The sequence below is a fragment of the Trichosurus vulpecula genome, chromosome 8 (genome assembly GCF_011100635.1).
Source record: "Trichosurus vulpecula isolate mTriVul1 chromosome 8, mTriVul1.pri, whole genome shotgun sequence".
Classification (NCBI taxonomy): Eukaryota; Metazoa; Chordata; class Mammalia; order Diprotodontia; family Phalangeridae; genus Trichosurus; species Trichosurus vulpecula.
Genome location: NC_050580.1, coordinates 31022451 through 31047278, shown reverse-complemented (window position 1 = coordinate 31047278; position 24828 = coordinate 31022451). Strand labels below are relative to the sequence as shown.

At 42.6% G+C, this 24828-nt stretch overlaps 1 protein-coding gene across 1 annotated transcript in view; it reads right to left on the bottom strand.

Annotated features, from left to right (window-relative positions):
- The window catches only part of SIRT1 (sirtuin 1), a 30782-nt gene extending 6321 nt beyond the window's left edge, over window positions 1-24461 (bottom strand). Inside the window, exons 1-7 of the mRNA XM_036737176.1 lie at window positions 24089-24461; window positions 21151-21264; window positions 18497-18738; window positions 16364-16516; window positions 6965-7112; window positions 3111-3190; window positions 2314-2500 (exon numbers count right to left, since the gene is read on the bottom strand). Of these exons, the coding sequence (XP_036593071.1) occupies window positions 2314-2500; window positions 3111-3190; window positions 6965-7112; window positions 16364-16516; window positions 18497-18738; window positions 21151-21264; window positions 24089-24461 (1297 nt within the window). The remainder of the gene's footprint in view (window positions 1-2313; window positions 2501-3110; window positions 3191-6964; window positions 7113-16363; window positions 16517-18496; window positions 18739-21150; window positions 21265-24088) is intronic.
- Window positions 24462-24828: the final 367 nt, after the last annotated feature.

Sequence of the window (24828 nt, the reverse complement as noted above, 5' to 3'; positions counted from 1 at the left end):
AAAGGGACAGAATGATGGGGTGGGGGTGGGGGGGGGCATGGCAGGAGGAGTTTGGGACCAAGAATGCAGAGGGGCAGAAACCAGGAATTGGGTGAGGGAAATGTGGGGAGCAAATGAATAAAACTTGGGGGAGGCAAAAAAGCAATCTACAGTCTCAGATTCTACTACGAGCCACCTAGACAAAAGAAAGACATTGGTGACTTATGGAAACAGCTAATGCAAACACATGATTCAGTAGTCACAGTGATAAGGGAATTTCAATTGCTTATACATCTGCTAAGAGAGCTCTGTCCACCAACATTAGAGCAGCTAATAATTTCTAAGCTTACATTTATGACTATTTCATCCTTCAAAAAATGAAGTTCAGAGCACAAAGTATGGGAAAAAAGTAGGTACTTGCTTATTATCTCCCTACTTTTCTTGGGTTTCAACTAGCTTCTCCTGAGTTCAGGCCATCAAGCCCAGACAAACTGCATCCCATGGAACTGAAAGAAGTGGCCGATGTAAGCAGTCAATCACCTCTGCAAGGTCACAGAGAATGGGACAGGTGCCACAGCCAAGTGAAAAGCAAACACCGTCTTGAATTTCCAAAAAAAGAAGACTGCAACTCCACACTAGTGAGCTTGACTTTGATTCCTGGCAAAACTCTAGAACATATTATTCGTTATTAACTGTTTAGAAAAACTGTTAAGATCACAAAACCCAGAGTGCCTTCATCAAGAAGAGGTCCTGCCAGACTAACATCCTTCCTTTTTCCGATTAGACTGAAAGATCAGAACAGTGTTCTTCAAACTTTTTTGATCACATACCTGATCAGTAAAAAATTAAGCAGTTATCAGTTAAAAGTATTTAAAGCATGTACCTCCATGTATATATTTACTTATTTATAAGTTATATAGTATTGTACTAATTATGCTTATTATAAAACTTTTATAATAAAATACATTTTTATAAGATAAGATCAATATGATATAGTAACTCATCCCAGAGTCAATAAGGAACTAGTAGTGAAAAAAAAAAAAAAAAGAGCAACCTGGGCAGGCCTGCACCTTTGGAAAATCCCTTTGGCAACCATTCAGAGAAGGACCAGAAAGGCCGGGAGGCCGAATGGGAGGCTACTACCAAAGCTGAAGTGAGAGAGAGGTGAGGAAGAAGTGATGAAAGTCTGGACTAAAGTGGTGCCTGAGTGAGCAGAGAAAGGGGCAGAACTGAGAGATGTGATCTGGGGAAAAATGAGATTAGACAAAGGCTACGTGCAGACAGCCAAAGGAAAGAGCTAAAGAGAATAACAAGATTGTGAACCAAGGTGGTGTCCATAAAAGTAAGAGGAACTTGTGGAGAGCATGATAATGAGATCTGTGATAAAGACAGGATTATAACCCACCAGGGTTTCATCATCCTGCCCAAAACAAAAAGGGGAGGTGGGGGATGATGGGGGCGGGGGTGGGGGGGTGGTTGTCAACAATTCCATCAGTGGTTAGGGTGTAACTGCCCTGAGGGACACTGGGAGCTCAAAAAATGGAAGGAAGCAGAAGACAGGGGAGGGGGCTAGAAATTTAAAAAAAGGCCTGGTTGTGGTGTGGTTGTGCTGAGGAAGAGCCCCATGACTGGCTATTACAGGAAGTGTGGGATATGACCCACCGATGGGAATAGTTGGGGGGAAAGGGGAGGAGAAGGTGTCAAGACCAGGCTCCCACTTTGGAAATGACTGGAATGACAAAACTTGACACAAATTCCCTCATGCTATTCTAGGATAGTTAAAAAACAATTAAAATAGCTGAGGTGACCTTAAAACATAATTACCCCCAACATAAAGCCTTTTTCAGCATAAAAAAAATCATTTGATGGCTAGCAATTCAAAGCTTGCAAATGCACTTTACAAATATTTATCTTATTTGATCCTCACAGTAATCCTGGGATTTAAGTGCTTTTATTATCCCCATTTTACAGATGGTGAAAATAAGGCAAAAGTAAAGTGATTTGCCTGGGGTCACAGAGTAGTATTTGAGGATGGATTTGTACTCAGTTATCCTGAGCCTTCCAAGTACAAGGGTCACAAAACCACAAAAATCTCAATACATTATAACCTAATCCCCTTCGGGCAGAAGCAGAAAACCTATTTATTATTCCTCCCTCAGGAACCATGCCACGGCACTGCTATTGGCAGTAATTTCCTTGGCTATGAATTCAGGAGGGGCCACCTCACACCAAACTCCACATAACAAATCATGTTATAACAATAATCCAGCTCTCAGTGTCTGTATTATCCCACGCACACCCTCATACTGTCCCAGAAACCCATCCCCAACTTACTCGGAATCAACGCTACCGGTCTCACTTTCAAGGAAGACCCAATAACAATGAGGAGATCGACTTCATCTTTGTCATATTTCATGGCTCTGTGAAATTGCTCTGGTAAGTTCTCCCCGAAGAATACAATCTCTGGCTTCATGATGGCGAGTGGCTCGTCAGCTGGGCACCTGGGACACCGAGGAACCACCTATATGCAGACCACACGGGAAAAAACACACATGCACGACGCCCAAAGTCAAGAAGATTTGGTATTTCCAACCTTAAGCTCAAGAACAATTTTTCTGAAATCACATACAGTTATTGAAGCCACAAATATTTTCTCAAACCTGCTATCAATGGGCATTTAAAGTGTACTGTTACCTGATACTATGAAGACTGAACAAGGAACAGTTAGTTCTTCTGGAAATAATGTGTAATATTATAATGGACAGTGATGTCATGGTGGTGTTTGGTTATTATGTATTGATGACATCAGAACATGTTACTTGGGGTGTGCTATGTTCATTCAAAATCTTTAAAAAGCTTTTATTGCTACGTCATCATTTGTATACTGCAAATACTACTTTATAATCTTTTTTTTCTCCTTCAATTTTTGATGCCAATAGTGCAGAGCCAATTCCATTACTTCAGAAAGGAGACAAGCAGAGAACACATCTACAACTTCCATTTGAGGGTTGTTGTCCCCTATGGGTGCCCGTATCACATGGACCAACTCACAGGCCCTACCACTAGTCCCCAGGATTCTTCCAGCAGGCTCAGAGAACAGAAATCAGCCCTCAGCCTACAAGCTACTTTACCTGATTAAAAATATCTTCCCGTACGGCTTCAGAATCCACTTTGTATTTACAAATCAAGCAAGAAGCTGTTGCAAAGGAACCTGAAAAGAGCCAAGAGGTGTGTTACCAAAGGAACGTGTCTTTTATGTGTATGAGCACAAATTCTCTCATGCTATTCTGGAATAGTTAAATAACAACTAAAATAGCTGAAATGACCTTAAAACACAATGACCCCCTAAACTTAAAAAGCCTTTTTCAACATAAAAAAACAATACACGCATGTGCCCAGGGCTCGGCAGTATCTCACTTCGTACATGAGGATCTAGAGAAATAGGCAAGGTTTCTTAAACTTTTTTCACTCACAACCCCTTCATGCTTCTTTAAACTGCAGGTCGTGAACCCATATGGGGTCCTTTTATTAAAAGCATTTATTCTGTTAAGTTTGGATTCAATCAAAAGGCCATACTTGAGGATCTAGAGGGCCACAGTGGCCTTGAGGCCGCAGGTTCTCCACCCCTGATTCTAGCTCATTATTTCTTCACAATGGTATTCCATCACAATCATATACTACAAATTGTTCAGTCATTCCCCAATTGATGGGCATCCCCTCAATTTCCAATTCTTTGTCACCAGAAGAAAGCTATAAATACGTGGGCATAGTTCCAAATTGCTCTATATGAAGGTTGAATTAGTTCACAACTTCACCAACGTGTCAATTTTCCCACATCCCCTCCAATATTTATCATTCTCCTTTTCTGTCCTATTAGCCAATCTAATAGGTATGATGCAGTACTTCAGTATTATTTTACTTTGCATTTCTCTAATCAATAGCAATTTAGAGTTATTTTTTCAAATGACCATGGAGAGCTTTGATTACTTCATCTGAAAACTGACTTCATATTTTTTGATCATCTGTCAGTTGTGGAAAGGCTCTTATTTTTATAAATTTGATTCATTTCTCTATATATTTGAAAGATAAGGCCTTTATCAAAGAAACTTGCTTCAAAAAATTTTTCATAGTTATGACTGCTGACTGTATTTCCCTCCATCCTATTTGCCCCCTATTCATTCTATTCCCTCTCTTTTTACCCTTCCTTCCTCAAAAATGTTTTGCTTCTTCTGACTACTGCCAACCCCAATCCACCCTCCCTTCTATGAGCACTTTTCCCCTCCCTCATCCCCTTTCCCTCCAACTTTCCTGTGGGGTAAAATAGATTTCTATACACAACTGAGTGCGTGTTAATCCCTCTATAAGCCAATTCTGATGAAGGCAAAGTTCAAGAGTTCCCCACTACCTCCCCCATCTTCACTTCCAAAGTAATAACTCTTTCTTGTCTCTTTTATGAGATAATTTACCCCATTTTACCTCTCCCTTTCACTTTCTCTCAGAACATTCCTCTCTAATCCCTTAATTTTATTTTAAAAGATACCATTCCATCATATTCAACTCACAGCTGTGCCCTCTGTCTATATATACTACTTCTAACTCCCCTAAGAATGAAAAAGTTCTTATGAGTTACAAGTATCATTTTGCCATGTAGGAATGAAAACAGTTTAACCTTATTAAGTCCCTTATGATTTCCCATTCCTGCTTACTTTTTTATGCTTCTCTTGAGCCTTGTATTTGGAAGTCAAATTTTCTATTCAGCTCTGTGTCTTTTCATCAGGAATGCTTGAAAAGTCCTCTATTTCAATGAATGTTCATTCTTCTCCCCCCTCCCCGCCGCATTCAGTTTTGCTGGGTAGGTTATTCTTGAGTGTAATCCTAGCTCCTCTGCCCTTTGGAATATCATATTCCAAGCCCTTTGATCCTTCAATGTAGAAAACTTGCTAAATCTTGTGTCACCCTGTGGGTCCATGAAACCTGAATTGTTTCTTTCTGGCTACGTGCAATATTTTCTCCTTGACCTGGGAGCTCTGGAATTTGCCTATAATATTCCTGGAAGTTTTCATTTTGGGAATCTCTTTCAGGAGGTGATCAGTGGATTCTTTCAATATCTAATTTACCCTCTGGTTCTAAAATATCAGGGCAGTTTTCCTTGATAATTTCTTGAAAAATAATGTCTAGGCTCTTTTTTTTTTTTGATCATGGCTTTCAAGTAGTCCAATAACTTTTAAATCATCTTTCCTAGATCTGTTTCCCAGGTCAGTTGTTTTTCCAATGAAATATTTTACATTGGCTTCTATTTTTTTCATTCTTTTGTTTTGTTTTATTGTTTCTTAATGTCTCAGAGTCATTAGCTTCTACTTGCTCAATTCTAATTTTTAAGGAACTCTTTTCTTTACTGAGGTTTTAGACCTCCTTCTCCATCTGGCCATTTTTTAATGAGTTCTCTTCTTCAGTGAGTTTTTGTGCCTCTTTTCCCATTTGGCCAATTCTGCTTTTTAAGGAGCTCTTAGTGGATTTCTATGCCTCTTTTACCATTTGTCCTATTTTGGTTTTTAAGATATTGTTTTCTTCAGCATTTTTTTTGTGCCTCCTTTACCAAACTGTTGACTCTTTTTCATGATTTTCCTGCATCACTCTCATTGCTCTACCCAATTTTTCCTCCACCTCTCTTAATTTTTAAAATATGTTTTGAACTTTTCCAAGTCCTGAATTGTACAATTCATACTTTTCTTGGAGGCTTTGGGTATATGAATTTTGACTTTGCTATCTTCTGAGGGTTTTGATCTTCATTGTCAGCACAGGAACTTTCTATGATTAGAATTGTTCCTGTTGTTCCAGACTACTTCTTGGCTTTTAACTCTTTGCTAACGTGGAGCTCTGTTTCCAAGGTGGAGAACACACTGTCCCAACCTTCAGGGATGTTCCGCAGCTACTTTCAGAGATATTTCTAAGGACCCGTAAGTTTTCAGTTTTTCCAAAATGGTATGATCTAAGGAGAGGTGCGTTTCGCACTCTTCTGGCCTGTGAGCAACCACAAGCAATCTTTTCTGCCCTGGAACTGTGATAAGGGTCCCTGCTCCACTGTGCCCCCAAGTTCTGATGTGCTAGTGCTCCTCCTCACTCTGGGACTACAACCTGGATCTGAATATGGGCAAAGCAACAGAGTCCTGCCCCCAAGTGCCAGCAAACAGCCTCCTGGAATCTCCTTTGAAGCTATGGGCTGAGAGCTCCAGAAGCAGCCAAGGTAGCTGCAGACTCATTCGTTCACTCTCAAGGCTTGCTCCTGGTTTGCTGGGGTCTGGTCTGTGCTGGTGCCTGCACTGGACTGCACTACATTCTCACCCCGGTGTGACAGACCTTTTCTGCAAAACTTTTAAGTTGTCTTGGGCTGGGAAATTGTTTCACGCTGTCCTTCTGTGGGTTCTGCCACTCTCCAGGATTTGTTTCAGGCATTATTTAAGGGTCTTTGAACAGGTTTGGGGAAGAGCTCAGGTGGGTCCCTGCCTTCTCTCCACTATCTTGGCCCAAAGTGATTTTTCCTGAGAGACCTGACCGTGTCTCTCTCCTACTCAATCAACTCCCGTGGCTGCCTAGATTGCTGCCTGGCTCAAATGTAACACCCTCCGTTGAGCTTCGGGCCCTCCCTTCCAACCTCACTGTCATGCCTCCACCTCCTGTCTCTGTGCCTTTGTACCCCACACCCAGCCTGGCCTAGCCTCTCTTTGTTGTCCTCTTTATGCTTTTCCTAGCTACTAGGTATGTATTAATAGGTGCCCTTGTTATGTCCCTGTAAGGAATGAAAGTTCCTTTCAGTACTTCAGTTCATTCTCACATGTACCTCTACTGTGGGATTGATTTGGAGTTATCACCTCATTCCAATCATCACGGCTCAGCTGCTTTATCAATCACGTAGTCTCACAATCCCAATTTTTTTTCTTGCAAGTGAAAAACATTCCCCAAAAGCAACTCTAAAGAGTTTACCAACCATGACACTGAATAATCCTCTGAATTCCTGCAACTTGTTCCAGTGTGTCTATGTTCTGAGTGTAGTTTCGAAGTAGTTTTCCTTCCTTATCCGACAAGGCTATGAATTTATGGCAGAGAGATGGCTGGAACTGCCCAGGATAAATTTCCTATAGAATGTAAAAGAATATCTAGTTTATACTTTTTACACAATAAACTTATTGTTATCTTTTGTTTTTACCTCACTTACATTTCCCAAAGTATTCCTTCCCCCTCTCCATCCCAGAAATATCTCTTATAAGAGGAAAAAAAAAACCCCACAGTTGAGTAAAACTAACCAACATATCAAAAAGTCTGAAATTCTCTGTAATGTTCCATTCCCCACAGTCTTCCCCTCCCTCATCTATTCAAAGAAGGGAGAGATACCTTCCCATCTTTTCTTTGGGGTCAAGCTTGGTCATTATAATTTTATAGCATTAAGTTTCCACTGTTTGGGGTTGTTCTTTCACTTACATTGTTGTTATTTTAAAATTTGCACTAAAGACTTTTGGAATACCCTGTACTGTTTTCCTGGCTCTACTTCCTTCATTTTCAGTCAGTTCAAGTAACTCCTTCTTGAGACTCATCACAGCTGCTGTCTCACAATTTGTGCCACAATTTGTTCAGCCACTCCCCAATCGATGGACATCTACTTTGTTTCGAATTCTTTGTTACTGACATATCCATCTTTCTACGCCCCCCTTCCCATCTTTTGTCATCTGCCGCCTGGGTGGTCTAGAGCCAATTCTGTCAGGCGTTAACCTTATCCTTAGTGATTTGGAAGTAAGTAATTGGTGATTCTCAGTCTGACAATTATTTCTTCATATCCTTTGACCACTTATCTTTTTATCGGAGACCCCTAAATTAGTTCTGACAGATGTGAAATGCTTAAGATGAACAGATGAAAATCTTCTTGATCTACTAAAACAACCAGAACAATTAATTCCCTAAGATGTAGTTTGTGAAAATCTGTTTTTAACTTTTAAAATTTGATTTGTTTTTAGTTTTTGAAACATTAAACACAGGAACTAAAAGGGGCTGAGTCTGTCCACAAAATTCCCAGAGAAAGTGTTTAAAATTTCTGGTCAGTGACAAGGCACCTGAAATAAGACTAACTGATGCCATTTGAGATTCTTTTAGCCACCTGAGTCTAACTTTTTCTTAGGAAAAAGGGAGCAAGCAGATAAAAACAAGAATTTCAGGTTTCAAAGGTGCAGTGGCAAAGCATCATTGTACTATCTGAAAAGGACACTAGCAAGGTAGAAAAACATTTAAAATGTGGGTTTTGCATTGCCATTTTATAATAACTGGTAGTCTGTGAAAAGTCTAAACTAAGGTTTAACTTCTTTATCAGAAGTTTCCTTCCCTGACACGGACACAGTCAAGAGTATCCAACTGCTATGAATGCTGGGCTGCTGTACTGTGTATTTTTTATTAGCAAACAAATGTTTCTCTTCTAAAAACAAAGAATTAAGATATACCTCTGGCAAAGTGTGACTGTTCAGTCTGGTCCTGTAATTTCACCTGTGCAGAGAACTCCAGTGCAAATTCCCTCCACAAAAAGACCCTGACAACTTACCAGTAACTTATTCTTAGAGCTGCCTGGGGGTCTTTAGAGGCTAAAGGATTTGCCCAGGGTCACACAAACAGCATGTGCCTCAGGCCGGACGTCAGCCTGATTATTCTAGATGTCATGGCAGGCCTCTATCCACTACATCTAATTAGCAGTGAGATCAAAGGGAAAAATATCAGCCTTGTTCCCTTCCAACTTGGGACAAATAATTTAAAAATCTTTTTAGAAAACATGGCTGCCAAATTTAATTTTCCTCATTAAATTTTTCTTTAACTGATTTTCAGTTCAAGACGTTTTTTTGGTCATGTCCAATGCTTTGTGACTCCATTTGGGGTTTTCTTGGCAAAGATACTGGAGTGGTTTGCCATTTCCTGAGGCAATCAAGGTTAAATGACTTGCTCAGGGTCACACAGCCACTTAAATGTCTGAGGCCAGATTTGAACTTAGAAAGATGAGTCTTCCTGACTCCCAGGCCCAGCAATCGATTCACTATACCACCTGGCTGCCCTTAAGGGGTTTACTACCTAATTATTTCTTTAGCTTCTATGGATCAAATTAAACAGTAATTGTTTCTCTTTTGGCCAGGAACCCTGAGGGTCTTCCCCTCCCAGTTAGATTTTTTTTTTTTAGTTTTTGATTAAAGGGGGTTAACTTCTTAAAGAGGCCTATTCACTGAACGAATGTTGTCTCACTCAAAGTGAGAACTTGAACAGACCTTAGCCTGATAGAGCCATGGATCCTGGACCATCTCCAGTGGTCCTGGTGAATATCAGGTCACTGGATCCACATGGCTCTGGAGGAGAAAGTGAGGCTGGTGACCTTGCACAGCCCTCCCTCGCTCAAGTCAAAGTCAACACAACAATTTCTTTAGCTTCTATGGATCAAATTCCATTACTTTGAAGCCTTGCATCGTTAGTCAGTATGCCAAGCACATCGACAGAAGCCTATTTCCTCCCTGAATACCCACCACATGCCTAACAATCCTTCTTCAATGGAGACAAGTCCTCTCATTCCCCGTGCCTCACAGACCAGAATGGAAGGCACTCTCCTGGCTCCTGCTCTCACTTCCAGACTTTTCTTTTACTTCCCCAAGGCCATACATGTGCACTGTTTATTGACAACCACCACCACCTAATTTCCCAGACTTCAGTCCATGGTTCATGGTCTTCCATCTCACCAACCTCAGGAATTTCACTAGCCCACTAGCAAGCAGACCATACAACTCTTCAACCTTCTCAACTTCCACCTCTCTTCCAATTCAGGCACACAACGGCCATGACACCTCAGACTTCTGCATCTTATCCATCAGATGATCAGATGATCACTGCTTTAGGGTTGGAAGAGACCACAGAGGCCATCTAGTTCAACCTCCTCATTTTAAAGACAGGGAATCCGAGGCCTAGAGAGATATGGAGATTTACTCAAAATCACACAGATGGCAAGTAGGAGGCCTGGGATTTGAATCTAGTTCTTCTTGACTCCAATCCTGCTATTCTAATATACCACCCACCATCTCAAAGATCCAAAACTTTGCAATCTACTCTCTGAGCTCAACATCCTATAATTCCACCATTTAAATGACTGACTCACATTAAGCCCGCCCTTCATATCTATCTTGACCCATCTCTTCTAACTGGCCCTGATGGTCATGTAAACCGAAGAGCCCTAGTTAGCAGCAGCATCTCCCCCCCATATCTCTGGTCCTGCTTCTAACCAAGACTCTCATAGCAAAGTCCATGAAGATGTGGTCTAGCAACAGCTTCTGCAGCTGTTTCAGCCATACCTCCTTGGCTGTCATAGTTCCTAAAGACCTGGGAAAGAAGGTTCTCACCATCAAATGCCATCCTTGGCACTGTCAAATGTTTCAGCATCAGAAATAGACATAATGACGAAATGATGTTAAAGACGATGCATTATCACCTGCTTTGCTTCTGTGCCCTAAAGACCACAGGATCTTTCCATTTGACTTGCAGCTGTTGTCTCTCTCATTAGAATAAAACCTCCCTGACAGCAAGAATCGCCTTGCTTTTTTGTTATCTCCAGAGCTTAGAACAATATGATACATGTGTAGTGAGTCCTTATTAGGTGCTTTTTCATTCATTTGCCCATTCCATATCCATGATGCTGGATTCACTTGCCTCCACTCTTCCAGGGTGTCCCTCCTCCCTCCCTCCTGACTGGTGAAATCTAACCTTACCCAGGCAGACCCAGACCCACTTTGGATGTACTCCAGCCATCTTCTTGCCATGCTGCAGGGTACCACACTCTCCTCCCCCCACTAATCACCCCTTCCTGTGGGTATAGTCACAACACCAACATTACCTTTGCTATTAACACCAGGTCACTCAATTGTGCTGCCACATTCACCATTCTCATGACTTCCTAAACACCCCTCCCTGACCACCAGTCCCTTATGTGTTGTCTTCCTCTAATGGAAGCGCAGCTCTTTGAGGACAGGGACTCCCCTCAACACCTAGCATGGTACCGGCCCATAATAAATGCTTTTTCATTCTCTCACTCCTATTTGTGAAATAACACGGTTCTGTCACTCAGCTCTTTTACTAGCACTGAGAAGATATTCCACCATCTCCCTGGGCTTCCATGACTCCCAAACTGCACATCTTCATCCTGTCCCTCCCACCCCGGATTCCTATGGTCTTGGTCCAGGGCTTGCTGAACATTACTGCCAACCTCAACTTGTACCTTCACGGCCATTCAGTGAGCGCCCCATGCTCCCCAATTTCTGGTTTTTCAGCATTGCCAACCACTCTCTTTCCACGTGGTCACATAACTAGGAAAAGGAATAAGCATTTACATGGCACCTACAAAAATTCTCATGTGATCGTGACCGAATCCCAGGGGCGAGGTGCTGTTATTCCCATTTTACAGATGAGGAAACTGAAGCAGAGGTAAATGGCCAGCTCAGGGGCACACAGCTACCAAGTGTGCACAGGCCCAACACAATCTATCGTGCCACCTAGATACTTCACTAAAGCTAATCCATGCCCTTGATGCCAAGTTGGCATCTTGGTCCTGGAGTTCTCTCGTTCACCTTCATCTGTCTACAAAGCATTTTCTGATCTCCTCATCTTTAAAAATGCCAAGGTTCTTTCATCCAAACTGTATTTATAAAAACATAGTTCTCCTTGAGTCCAAAAGGTTGGTCTTAAATTGGGCTCATTTCACTGACATCCATTTGCTCTCTAAAGAACAGCCAGTGCGCAGGGAAGGAGGTGGACAAAAGTACTGAACAAGGAACCTTTACTCAAGCAAAGACCAAATCAAACCAAAACACCTCTATCATATGGGGAAAAAATGTACATGGGTTTTTTTGTTTTTTAACGAAAAAGAGAAAAGGCCTTCCCTTTACAGGGATGACTGATTTCATCCATTCCCAGCACACACTGCTTCTTCACTCATGCTTCACCCCAGCATAGGGGGAGCCTGCTGTGGCTCCTTCAGATAACCCTAACTCTAAGAGCCATTTCCAGATGGTCAGGAGGGTAGAGTTAAGAAGCAGAAGGGAAGAAAAGACTGGGGTGCTAAGGATAGGGCAATTCAGAGATCAAGCAGAAGAAATGTGCAGCAAACCCCTCAGGGCAGTAGGGATCCTAGGAGCCGGCTTACTTCTCCTGGCCCTCTTTGCCCGGGTTTTCTTTTTAAAAACAACAATGTAATGTAGGTTGTCAGGTTAACCACCTCTGATCTCTCTATATTCCAGGTTTCACAGTGGTCTAGATATAAAAGTTGTATGGAACCAATATTCCTCATGAAGATGATGATGACATATTTCATTTTTTCTTGGAAGTTACATTCTAAGAATGAAGACAAAAACAGCTTAGGGCACATTCACATTCTATTCACATTCTTGTGTCTGGGGCTGGAGAAAAAGGTGCCCAAAGAGTCTGAATCATTCAGTTTGAACTTAAGTGTTTCCTTTCAGGGACAACATTCAAGAAAATTTTTAAAATTAACATTGGTTTTCATTTAAATAGTTTTTTAAAGTAATGAACCTCTAGGTTCAAAAGTTTTTAATCAACCCATTACAACTTACACTTTGATAGTAATTTGGAAATCAATGATTTTCAGCAAAAATCCATTCTGTGGGAGAAGTTGGGATCTGTGATTTTATGAGGGGTGGGGAAACCCCCTCCACACATGCAAAAAGCAGCAACTCCTTGTACCTTTTTACAATCTTCCAGCGTAATCTGAGTCCTGGGAAGTAAAGTGGTCTGTCCACAACCACATAGCTGGTAGACTTCAGAGCCTGAACTAGAACCCGAGTCTTCAAAATTCCAAGATCAGATACTCAAATTAAGACTCACTCCCTATCCAAAAAAGGTCTGTATGACTGCTCCATGAACTAGCATTCTATTCCTCATCCCTGCACCTTCATACAAGACCTGCCACAGGCCTGGTATCAGAATCCACATCTCCACTGAAGGCTCCATTTTCAGTGTCATTTCCTCCAGTTACTTTGTATTTATTTGTGTGCACAAATTGCATCCCTCCCATTTCATACCCTTCTTCCAGAAAGTCACTGATTTCCTTCAAAGACTGTTTCTTTTCTGGTTTTGTATCCCACGGTGAGCATGCAGCAGCTGCTAAATGAAGGTGTTTGGAATGGAATTAAAACTTACAGAACCTAAATACTAAGAATTCTTTCTGAGCCAGCAGCTATAGGATGATACAGTAACTTCTTGGCTCTATGAGAACAGGCAGGGATAGATAATCTACCAATTGGTCTGGGGTCACAACCCTTGAGCATAAATCAGGGCACTTGTCATCTAAGTGAGCATCCCGTCTAGCTGCACCAACTTTTTCTCCAAGTACAACGTCCATGACGTTCATCACCGTAAGCAGATTTTCACACTCTTCATTCCTAATGTAATCAGAAAATGAAATTTCCCCAGACAGCTTATTGTCCAAAAGAATAACGACAAACATGGCTAGACAGCTTTCAAATTAGACTCAACTACAGTTTCTTTAGTGTTGAAGGCAAAAGCAATGGATAGTATGTTACTGAGGAAGGACTTTGGTCTAAATCTATTCTTCAGTTACTTGGCTGTTGCATGGCAGGGCAAGAATGGGAGATTGCACTCAAGGATTCTGCTGGTCCCTGGGTGTGCCAGAGTCATTCACGGTGAAGAAGTCTAGCAGTCATCTACTCTTCCTAACAAAGTAAGAGATTATTTTCCAAATATGCCAATATTTAGCCTCTCACAGCTTGACATATTTTAATTGTCCCTCCTTTCCTCAATTGGTAAAGGCCAAATTTCATTTTACTGACGTTCTCTGCTCAAGGTTAATACTGGCCTATGGTCAATTTCTGCTCATAATTTTCCTGGTAAGACAGCTTCATGAATCCAGTAAAAACATGACCCTACTTTCTCCCCCAAATTTTTATATGCTGATGTTAATTCCCCTATGTATTAATTCTTGAAATGCTTTGTCAAAGTAAATATTATTTGCTCAACAGTAAAAGACCAATTACTTCTGTCTCTACCATATACCACTGATTAAGCATTTATCTTAAGGGTTACCTCGAAGAACTAGAAAATGTTCTTGTCAGTTTCTCTTGATGCATTAACGTCTACTTTAAAGTACAGTCAAGCAGGAAAAACTTTTGTTAAGGGATTCCTTTCCTCTCACTATATAAACCTGTATTCATTGCTTCCCTTCTTCATGACATATGATCTCACATAATACAAGATAATATAGAGCATACACTATTTTTTTTTACTTTAAAAATATATTTTATCTTTTTTATTCTCTCTGCAGAGAAGACAAAGTTAAAGGGAATAGAACCTGGGACAAACTTGGGACACAGAATAAAAGGATTTTTTGCTTAATTTATTTGCTCCCATCCTGTTAAATGCTAAGGGGTTTATGCAATATTTTGCCCTTTATTTTGTAGGTTTGTTTGTTTTGTTGATGTCAGTTTATTGTCTTTTATTTGCAATTATTTTTGCTGATTTCAGTAAGTCAAGACTGGATTATGCTAAAAACTAGACTACCCATGTTCAGCCATTGTTTTTTCTATTCTCAGATACCAAAGATTTTCCAACACTCAGGCAACGTGCTTTTTAAAAAGAGACTATCTATACAAACAAGATGACCAATGGATTTCAGATACTTAGCTTTAGCTGCTAATGTTATCAATGTAAAAGGTGTACATGAGGTATTAGCTTTAAAAAAAAAGGCAAAAATAAATATATACATGATTCCATTTTGTACAGTTACATTTCTGTAGTTATAGATCTGACAGAAATATAAGGACAAAATGACTTAATTTGTAGAAGTGTAGAGAGAAAAATGTAAAATTTAATGTTCATTACTGTTAAGTTAATAAGAAATTAATTTAGGATTAATCTGTTATAAACTCCCCTCAAGAGTTCTGGGTCTGGCCAGGTGAACATTCCGAAGAGCTGAATTTTTGAAAGATCAGCTTGCTTTGTTCTAGGGCCGTGGACTATATCCAGTCCATCTAGGGATGAAATGATATATCCACCCTTAATTCTGAGGGATACCCTGACCATTCCCCTCCACTCCCCTGGTCCCAAAGATGATTGATCAGGCAAGGAAGGTGAACACGTGGTGATGCTACAGAGTGATCATCACTTCCTGTAGAAAGGAAAGCATTATTAATACATTCAAAATAATTTCTCCCATTGAAAATTTCATATTCTTATTTGAAAATAAGAACATAAACCTCAAAAAATCAGATTTCCTCTAACGTTGCCTGGGTCCTTACTCTAGTGAGCAGTTCCTTTACTGTTCCCCTAACCAGTTCCCTATCTCATTCCCCACAGAATCTATTCTAAACCTTTTCTTCCCTCAAGTCCCCCACATCTCTCTTATGGCCCTCGCAAAACAAAACAAAAAAACCCCAAAAACCTGAATATCCACTGATTGTGCAACGGCTGAAAAAACTGTGGTTTATGAACACAATGGAAAACTACGTCATTGTAAGAGGTAGAGGGATTCCAAGAAGCTTTGGAAACTATATATTGATGAAAGCAAAGCAAGAAGAAATTGGAAAAGAGCAACATACATGATTTCAATAGTATATGCAAAGACAATGAAAAGCCTGATCATCTAAAAGACCCTGAATAACTCTAATAGTCGACCTCTGAGCCAGAGAACAAAAAGATATAGAAAGGCAGGCAAAACTGCACATTCTGTCAGATATATGCTTCTATGCTAACTGACTTTACTCAACTGTTTTTCTATTACAAAGGGAGAGTTCAATGGGTGTGGATTATAAAGTAAAAGGATGGTAGTATAAAAACAGTAATAGATAAAACTTTTAAAAAATTAACATAAAACTTTAGGTTTCTTGAACACATAGAAGTTTTAAACACTTTCCCAAACTAAAACTCATCTTCAAGCTAAGCCATTAAAATCTGAAATAAATCAAGATTGTAAATCTTTTAAGGAAAAAGTTTTAAAAGGTATTCCTAAATTAAAACCTGTATTTGAAACTCCAATAAATGTTTTAAAAAATGAATTTTCCTTCATGTTATCCCTTTGTTTACATGCTTCAGCCTATCACCCTAAAAACAAGCAGCTAGAAAATCATGATGGAGAAAGGTGGGTGAACCCCCTTCTGATAATAAGCATGCTTATTCACTTGAAGTAGCATTTTATTCAAGTTATTCACTCCTAGGCTTCCTTACCTCACCTCAATGAGCATTTCATTTCAAATATCTTACTCCATACTAATGTTTATTGCAAAATAAACAGTCAATTTCAGCAATAAAATGGCAATCACTTTAGCAGACGATTTAATCCTGGAAAAGACTATACCTTTGCAAACTTGAAAAATGGTCTTGGATCCTTTCTGAAATATTCAATATCAAACATTGCTTGAGGATCGGGGAGGTCGGGGAAATCTACCGCCAGGCGTGCATAAATACCATCTCTTGATCTGAAGTCAGGTATTCCACAGGAAACAGAAACCTGGAACATAACATGCATGGTATAATTTCTATAATTAGATATTCTAGCTCTATAATTAGTTAATTCTTACCACACAAGTAGAGATAAACAAGCAAAGGAAAGGAATCACAGTCTGATTTTCCTTTTAGGGGATAGCACTATGGGCTAACTATAATTTCAAAGGGGAAAAAAAAATAAAGATGCTTAAGGGATGTCAGCTTATTTCCTTATGCCTACAGCAAAGATAGAGAAGTTGGCTTGAGACAAGCAAACTAGGTCACATTTTAAAGCTTTTGACCACAATATATTAGTAATTCAGATTCAATAAAAGCCAAGAAAATGGAAGGAACTTTCTCTACAATAATGTTAAAGGAGATGAGGGTCCTAAAAGGAGCTCCAGGGAAATTCTATCAAAGCAAAGTCTGGCCCCCTTCTCAAGAATCAAATTATTTGCTTGGATTATAGGGAACATCAAAATGTTGAAGTTATTTGGCCTTTATTTTGGAAATACATACACATCTACATTTCATAATAAAAGTTTAGAAACTGATATATGGTAAGGCTAAAAGGACTTGGAAATGTGGCTGTTTGTCACAATGTAATAAGGCATTTGTGACACTACTTTAGGGGACATCTGTTGCCAGGGTGGATTCTACCTGGTTTTGAATCAATAAATCTGTTTTCCTAAGCTGGGCACCCCTTTTGGAGTCTCACAATCACCTCCTGGATGCTTTAACCAGGCAAAGAAACATGTTTTTGTTTCTTGCCTCTGTTAATTTGCAACATTTTCACAATGAACAACATTGTTCCAAAGAAAGGAACCAAGTCATGGACTCTTGATGCTAAAGGGGCCTCTGGCCCCACTAGGCCACTAGCTGGATGCCGGAAAGAGGATCGACACTCCCTTACTGAGAAGTGTTCTCCAGAGAGGGAGTGCCTACCAGGCTAACCCATGTCACATATGGGGGGCTTGACTGCTTGCCGAGTTACTCTTCACTTCCAGGCCATTTGCCTCGGTTCCTCCCTCTTCCTCAGGACAGCCCAACAAGTACTTGGTCCTTTGGCCTTAAACACTTCCATTTTGGCTGTCCTTCTTGGGACACACTCTATCTAGCATGGAGGCCTCTATCTGAGGTCTCCCTCAAGGCAAGCACACAGTAGAATGATGACACTCTGGACTGACTGGTCCCACTGTGAGTCTTCATCAGCCCAGCTTTTTCAGATGAACTACTACCTGGCAAAGAGAGATCTCATCTTGTATCTGCAGCTGAGTTTTTGAACCCAACTTTAAAACTTAACATTTATCCATATGCAAGATCCTGCCCCAGTTCCAGCTTGTCAAGATCATTTAGAAACTTGACTGTCACAAATGTTGATCCAAACGTTATGCAACAGATTGCCAAGCATAAGACCCCTGAGGCACTCTCTATCAGAAAACCTCCTTCCAAGCTGACAGACCATTAATGACTATTCAAGGTTTAGCCACTTAGCTCAATCTGAAATCTAGCGAATTGTACTACTGAATCTCTCCATCTGGTCCACAACAGCACGAGGAGTCCGTCTGGTGCTCTGATAAACTCTAGTGACAACATTCTCCTGATGGAAGGAGAAGGGGAAGAAGAAGGAAAAGAAAAAGAAAAGAAGGCCCACGTGGCTCAACCTGCTCATGATGAAGCCAAGTAGGCTGTCATCACTGCTTCCTTTTCTAGATATTCACAAACCACCTCTTTAATGATAGATGTTGTACAATCTTGCCAGGAATCAAAGCTAAGCTGACTAGTCTATACTTGTCTGACTCAATTATGTTTGTTTTTTTGAGTATCAGGACAATATTCACCTTTCTCCAGTCCTGCAGTACTTCTGCTTGCTCATTACTGTATTAGGGTAACAAAAAAATTACACTACTTATGGAAAAAAAACCCATGCTCTTTATTGGAAAAAGTCTGAGGAAGAAAAAGGCATTCATTAAAAGCATACTCCTTTTTCAACAACCATACATACCCCAGCTCCAGTGAGAACAATAATTTTTTTGCACTCCTGCAATAACTTCACAGCATCCTCAATCGTATTAATATCTTTTCTCTTTTTTCTTTTCGGTGGTTCTGAAAGGATGTTTATAACAATCTGCCAGAGTGTCATATCATCTAGTTCAGGTGGTGGGATTGTTTCTGGCAACAGATCCTTTAGGATTGTCCGAGGGTCTGTGCCAAGCATGAGATGCTGCTGCACAAAAGTGTAAGGACCTAAGATTGTAAGGAAAAAAGAAAGTTGGATCAAATCACTGTTCTAAAGACCTCTACGACTCTGAATGAGATTTTTTTTCAAGTTAAAAAATGTAATTTCAGTTAGAATCAACTCATTCTTAAGACTTTCTCCAAACCCCCAAAAGATACCACTCACATGTTTGAAATCTGACAGTCTGAACTTCAGTAATCAAATGAGCCAAGACCACTTGCCAGAAGAAGCCAGTCCCCAGTGCAGAAGAGGCACCTCTGAATGTGAACTCAGACTATGACTGTCCATGTGAAACTCAACCTGGCAGCCAGAGGAACCCCTTTAACATCAGGCTCTTCTACCTACTTTAGCTCTGCGTAGAATGTCAAAGGTAGATGGAAACACTGAATCTTTTGAAACTTCCTATTTCTGTTGCCTCACACACAGATCTTAGCATTTACAAAAGTAGACTAAAAACTTACTATCTACTTAAATGACTTTCACTTCCCAACAGCACCTTTAAAAAATTCTAACACGCTTCTCCCATTACCTCTTCCAATTTTTCAGGTATTTTCAACTTTATGGTATTAAGAGACTACCACATACTACACCTTTAATTCTCTGCAGGGAAAAATACTGCAAAAAATCTAAGATTTTAAAAATCAAGAATCTTAAAGAAGATTTTCATTGTTCACTAAAATGTCAGCAAGACAAAGAGTTCCATCAGTAAAACTCATATTCAATCTCATTCCCAACAGTACAAGTCTTGATAGAGAAGGTCAATATAATGCCAAAAAGTCAAAGTTCCAATTTTTACCTGCAGCTGCCCTACTTCATCACATTAATTATGAGAACTATTGCAAAAGGAACTCTTTCCAAGGCAATCTATTACAATTTCATATTTGCTCTACATGTGTGACACTCAAAAGAGATGGGGAGTCAATATTAGATAGCCCACTGAGGCTGTAGGTATTTACACCCAGATAGGTAATGAGGTGAATCAAGTCAACGAGCACTTATTAATTGCCTACTACATGCCAGGACTTCAGTGAAATTCTATAGGTCCCTAAAATACTGACACCATATTGTAGAGAACTTAAGGAATTAAAAAATTTAGATATATGGGAGACACTGGAGCAGGACCACCCAGCATGGTCTGCCTGCACCAAAGGTGGCACTGTGCTCTATGAGCAAAGGTGTACCTAGGAAAAAATTCTTTAGTAGCAACTATTAAAATCTAGAAGTGTGAGTCATATTTAACATCAAAACAAAAATGTACAACCTTCAAGTATGAAACATCAGCTGGGAAGGCCCAGGCAAAGCGTTAAGAGACATAAATAACAAAAGATTGAGAAGGCAGTAGCAATCCTGACAAATGTCACACTGAAAAACATGACCTGGAAGCCTTCTAGAAGCCTTCCTTTATCCCAGGAGGAAAAAGCTCAAGGGACAAAGATCCCAAAGGATAGCAATCAGTTCCCAACTTGGAAGTCCTCACATTAGGGTTACTAAGATTCTATAAGAGATAAGTCCCAAGACAAGATTGAGTCCAGACAATTAAGGCACTTTCTTCCCGTATGGGCAAAGTGAAGAATGAAGTCAGGTGGGTATTCACTACTCTCCTACCAAGGAGGGCTCCCTGGGGATGTGGAAATCCAAGACAAAGAAGGCTGAAGGGGATGCTTCTGTAGTGTCAGAGCAGGAACAGACTGCAAAGGTCTATCTACCTACTTATCTACTTTGTCTCTCTAAAGAACTTTGGCATTAACTGTGAGACATGGGAGATACTGGTACAGGACTGCCCAGCGGGTCATCTTTGCATCAAAGCAGAATTGCGATAGCTCAGAAGAAATGTGAGACACACAAATTTACAGACATTTTCCTTCCAAATGTTCATACGAACTATTTGCGCCTGACCTGTGGTAGAGCCTTCTGAGCTCATACTGATCTATCAACCACAGTCAGACATGCTGTACTTTGATCCCAACAGAGTGACGTCATTTTGGTCCTCTTCCATTAAGGACAACAACCAACCTAGTCCAGTCCTTTCACGGTATTCAGGAACCACAGGCTCCAAGAGATTAAGTGACTTGCTCAAAGTCATTTAAATAGCTGGCGTTGGAGAAGGGGTCTAGACCCCCTGCCTCACATTCAGGCAGCCATGCCAGCATGTATCTGTTATGGGCAGATGACAAATTTACTTCTGCACACTCTCATGTTAGCGCCCTGGAAGAAAAGCCTCTTAGCCTTGGGGAGCCAATGAAAAGACTTTACAAAAAACTAAAAAGGAGATCCCTGGAACTCATGGTTATACATGGGATTTAAAAAATGTCCCACTGGAGGACACTTTTGATGGCCCTGTCAGGGCAGCATTCCAATGGAAATCAATGGGAACTTTTCAAATGGCCACCAAGTGAACAAGAGCATCCCCAAACCTATACCTGTTCGAGGTCTGGGAGTCCAGTCACTGGAGCTTGCATGAGAGGCACGGTCATCCTCGTCACTATCACAGGAATGAAAGCCGTTGGCAAGAATTTCATCACTGAAGAGATTTTCTGCAAAAGAGAAATAAAGTACCTTAGAAACAACTTACGTCTCTAAAAAGGGGCAGACCAAAGGGAAGGTATAGAATACTGGCTAAAGAAATGGTCTCCAAGTCTAGAAGACCTGGGTTCAGGTTCAGCCTGACAGATTTGGCTCTGTGACTGTAGGTCACTTCTCAGTGCCAAAGGTAACTCTCTAAGAGAACAAGTTCTGGCTGCAGCCAGAAATCACGGGACCAATAAAGAAAGTATGACATCTTTTTAAGGATCCATTATGACTATCTTCAAAAGTACACGGACTCATAATTTTTATTTACTGGAAGCAGCTACTGGGGGAGTATATTAGAGTGCTGGGCCTTAAGTCAGGAAGACCAGAGTTCAAATCCAACCTCAGACAATTACAAGCTGTGTGACCCTGGACAAGTCACTTAACCTGTTTGCCTCAGTTTTCTCATCTGTAAAATGAGGAAAATAATAGCACCTACCTCCTAGGGTTGTTGTGAGGATCAAATGAGATAGCTGTAAAAAGTGGTTGGTATACAATAGGCACTATATAAATGCTTATTCTCTTCATCTTCCCTACTTTAACTAAATTGTCTATTTGCAAGCCATTGTGAGACACTGGAGATAATGTAGAACAAAAAATTTGTCCCTATATTCAGTCCCTTAAATTTTACTGGGTACAGGGGGACAACATTTGCAGCTAAATAAACACAAACAACTTCTAAAACAGCAATTTCATACATGGTTTCACTCTCTCCCCCAAGGCAGATTGTAACTCAACAAAATTGAGTGTTTCTTGAGTTAGTAGCTAAAAATTGTTAATGACCTGGGGACCAAACTCCTTACTGATTCTTAGCTGCAAGACTATTCTGTGCCTCACGTGTGGGGAAAAAAACCCTCCCAGCTTGGCCCCCACTGGCCTCTGGGCACTCCAAGCCATCTCCTCAAGGGGGATCAATTCTTTACTATTCTTTAAATTAGTTAAGTAAATCAGCATCATCATGTTTTCATCCAAGATTCTAGATTCCCAGAGATCACCAATCCAACTAGAGTATCTAATTTGCTGGGGGAAAAAAAAAGACGCTGATAAATTTACTAAAACAGGACTGCCCATCAAACCTGAGCTCTTTGGACCACAAGCAGAAGCTTTCAAATAAATGTAAACCAAATAATGGTTAATTCACCATATGTGGTTCCTTCATCTAGAAAGTATTATCTATTGATCATACATATGTATCTAGAAACCCTTCATAATAACAGCTAACTTTTATATAGCATTTACTAAGTGCCTGGCACTGTGCGAGGCACTTTATTATCTGATTTAATCCTCACAACAACCCTGGGAGGTAGATGTTATCTATTATTCCCATCTTACAGTGGAGGAAATTGAGGCAGAGTTTAAGCGATTTGCCCAGGGTCATATAGCTTCAAAAGTCCAAAAGACAGCAGCATCGAATGACTTGATGCCAACTGTTGCTAAATGATGTCAACAGCTGCTGGTCAATACCAGAAGTATAAGGTTGTGTGTGAATTGACTTATCACATTCCCCTTCTACTCTCCCAAAAAGGAGGATACCTAACACTAAGGATCACTCAAGTTTTTTGGTATAGGTCATATAGATAGTACCTAGTTGAAGAGGGCATGCAAGAATAGCATTAGAGAGCGTAAAGGAGTTCTTCAGGAAAACTAAAAGTTTGGCACTCAGTTACCTTCCCCATATTTCTGAACTTCAAGGACCCGCTCCTTTGTGTAGGTACTCCCTCACCCCTCAGATTCCACCCCACCCCCACCTATGTGGGGGAATTGCCATGGCCAAAATGCTCATGGCTCTGCAGTCCATTGGTGAGAAGCTTCTCCCAACTCCCTAAGCAGGTCCAATGGGACACGGCCACCAAGCCTTTCCAGTTTGACACAACCCGCCAGAGCTTATGATCCCCTTGGCACTGACTTGGGAGATCACGGGGTCACCTCCAAACCAAGAGGAGACATCAATTTACCTTGCCCACAACTCTACCTCCATTTGCAGCAAGAAATTGCTACATCTGTTTCCAGCACCTGTCTGGCTCTTGGAAAGCAGAGCCCAGAAAACAAACGATGGTAATAAAACTTGAGCCCCTGAAAAATCAGAACTAGAAATGAACGGGAAGGAACGGAGGGTGGTTATCCAGACCCCTCCTCTCCCTGTCAAGGAGCCTGGGGCTCAGGCTCTACGGAAAAGCAAGCCCCTCCACAAGGGGAGAGGAGATTATTAGACGGGGGTGGGCCGGGGTGGGAAGGGAGAGAGGCAGGAGGATGAACCTCTCCGCCAAACAAGCCCCCGCTGAGCAGAGGAGCCCCGACACAGAATAAATGCAAACGCTCCCAAGCCGAGATTCCCGAATACGGGTGGTTCTGCAGAGGCGGCGAAGCAAGTCACTTGGCGGGGAGAGATAGGAGAGTGACCCCGCTGGGGTCGGGGGAGGGGGTTCGTGATTAACGCCGACCCGGGACGGGGAACACCAGGAATGACCCGGCTGCACAGAGCGCGCTGGGGTCGGGGAAAGGGGGGGGGGGGGGGCGTGATCAACCCCGGCCCGGGACTGGGATAACCAGGAGTGATTCCGCTGCACAGAGCGCGGGGGAGGAGCCTGGTTAGCCCCGGCCCCGGGTCACGGACCGGGGCAGACCTCTGGGCCTCCGGCCGCTCAGCCCTAGGCCGGCAGTGCGCTCCCGCCGCGCTCCGCGGCCCCGGGGTGAAGGCCCAACCCGGCCCGGCCCCCGCCTCCTCGGCCCTCCCCGCCCGGCCGGCCCCGGGGGGCGGTGCGCAGTCGCGGCCGCCCGGACCCTGCGCACCTCGGTAGCCAATCGCCGCCGCCGCCTCGTCCTCGTCTTCGCCCCCCTCTTCCTCCTCCTCCTCCTCGTCGTCGTCGTCGTCCTCGTCGTCGTCGTCCGGCGGTGGCGGCGGCGGCGGCTCCCGGGGCAGGCCCCGCAGGCCCCGCGGGCCCAGCCCATTGTCCCCGCAGGGGCCGGCCGCTTCTAAGGCCTCTCCGAGCGGGGCGGCCGCCGCCTCTGAGCCCGGGCTCCCCGCCCCGCCGGCCCGCTCCGCCCCCGGCCCCGGGCCCGGGCCGTCCCTGCGCTGCCGCTTGCTGAGCGGCTCCCCGCCGGGCTCCGCGGGACCTCCGCCGCCCGCGCCGGGCTCCAGGGAGAGCGCCGCCTCGTCCGCCATCTTCAACCGCCTCCCGCCCGCCTGGGCCTGGGCCTCGGCCTGGGCCTGGCCTCAGCGCCGCCTCCGCCGCCCGCCCCCGCCCACCCGCTCGGCAGACGCGCAGCAGCAGCTCTGGCGCCCCCGCCGCGCCGGCTGCGGGAGATTTAAACCCCCGTCACGTGACCTGCGCCGCCCGGCCCCGCCCCGCCCCTCCCGTCCCCTCCCTCCCCTCCCGGCCTGGCCACTACTGACACCCACGCGGGCCCGGACCACAACAAAATGGGTCACGTGGCCCGGCGCTAGGGCGCGCGGGGGAGGAGGTAGAAGGGGCGGGCGGGGCGGGGCTCCCGCTTGGGGCCCGCCCGCGGGCGCGCGCGCGCTGGTCCGG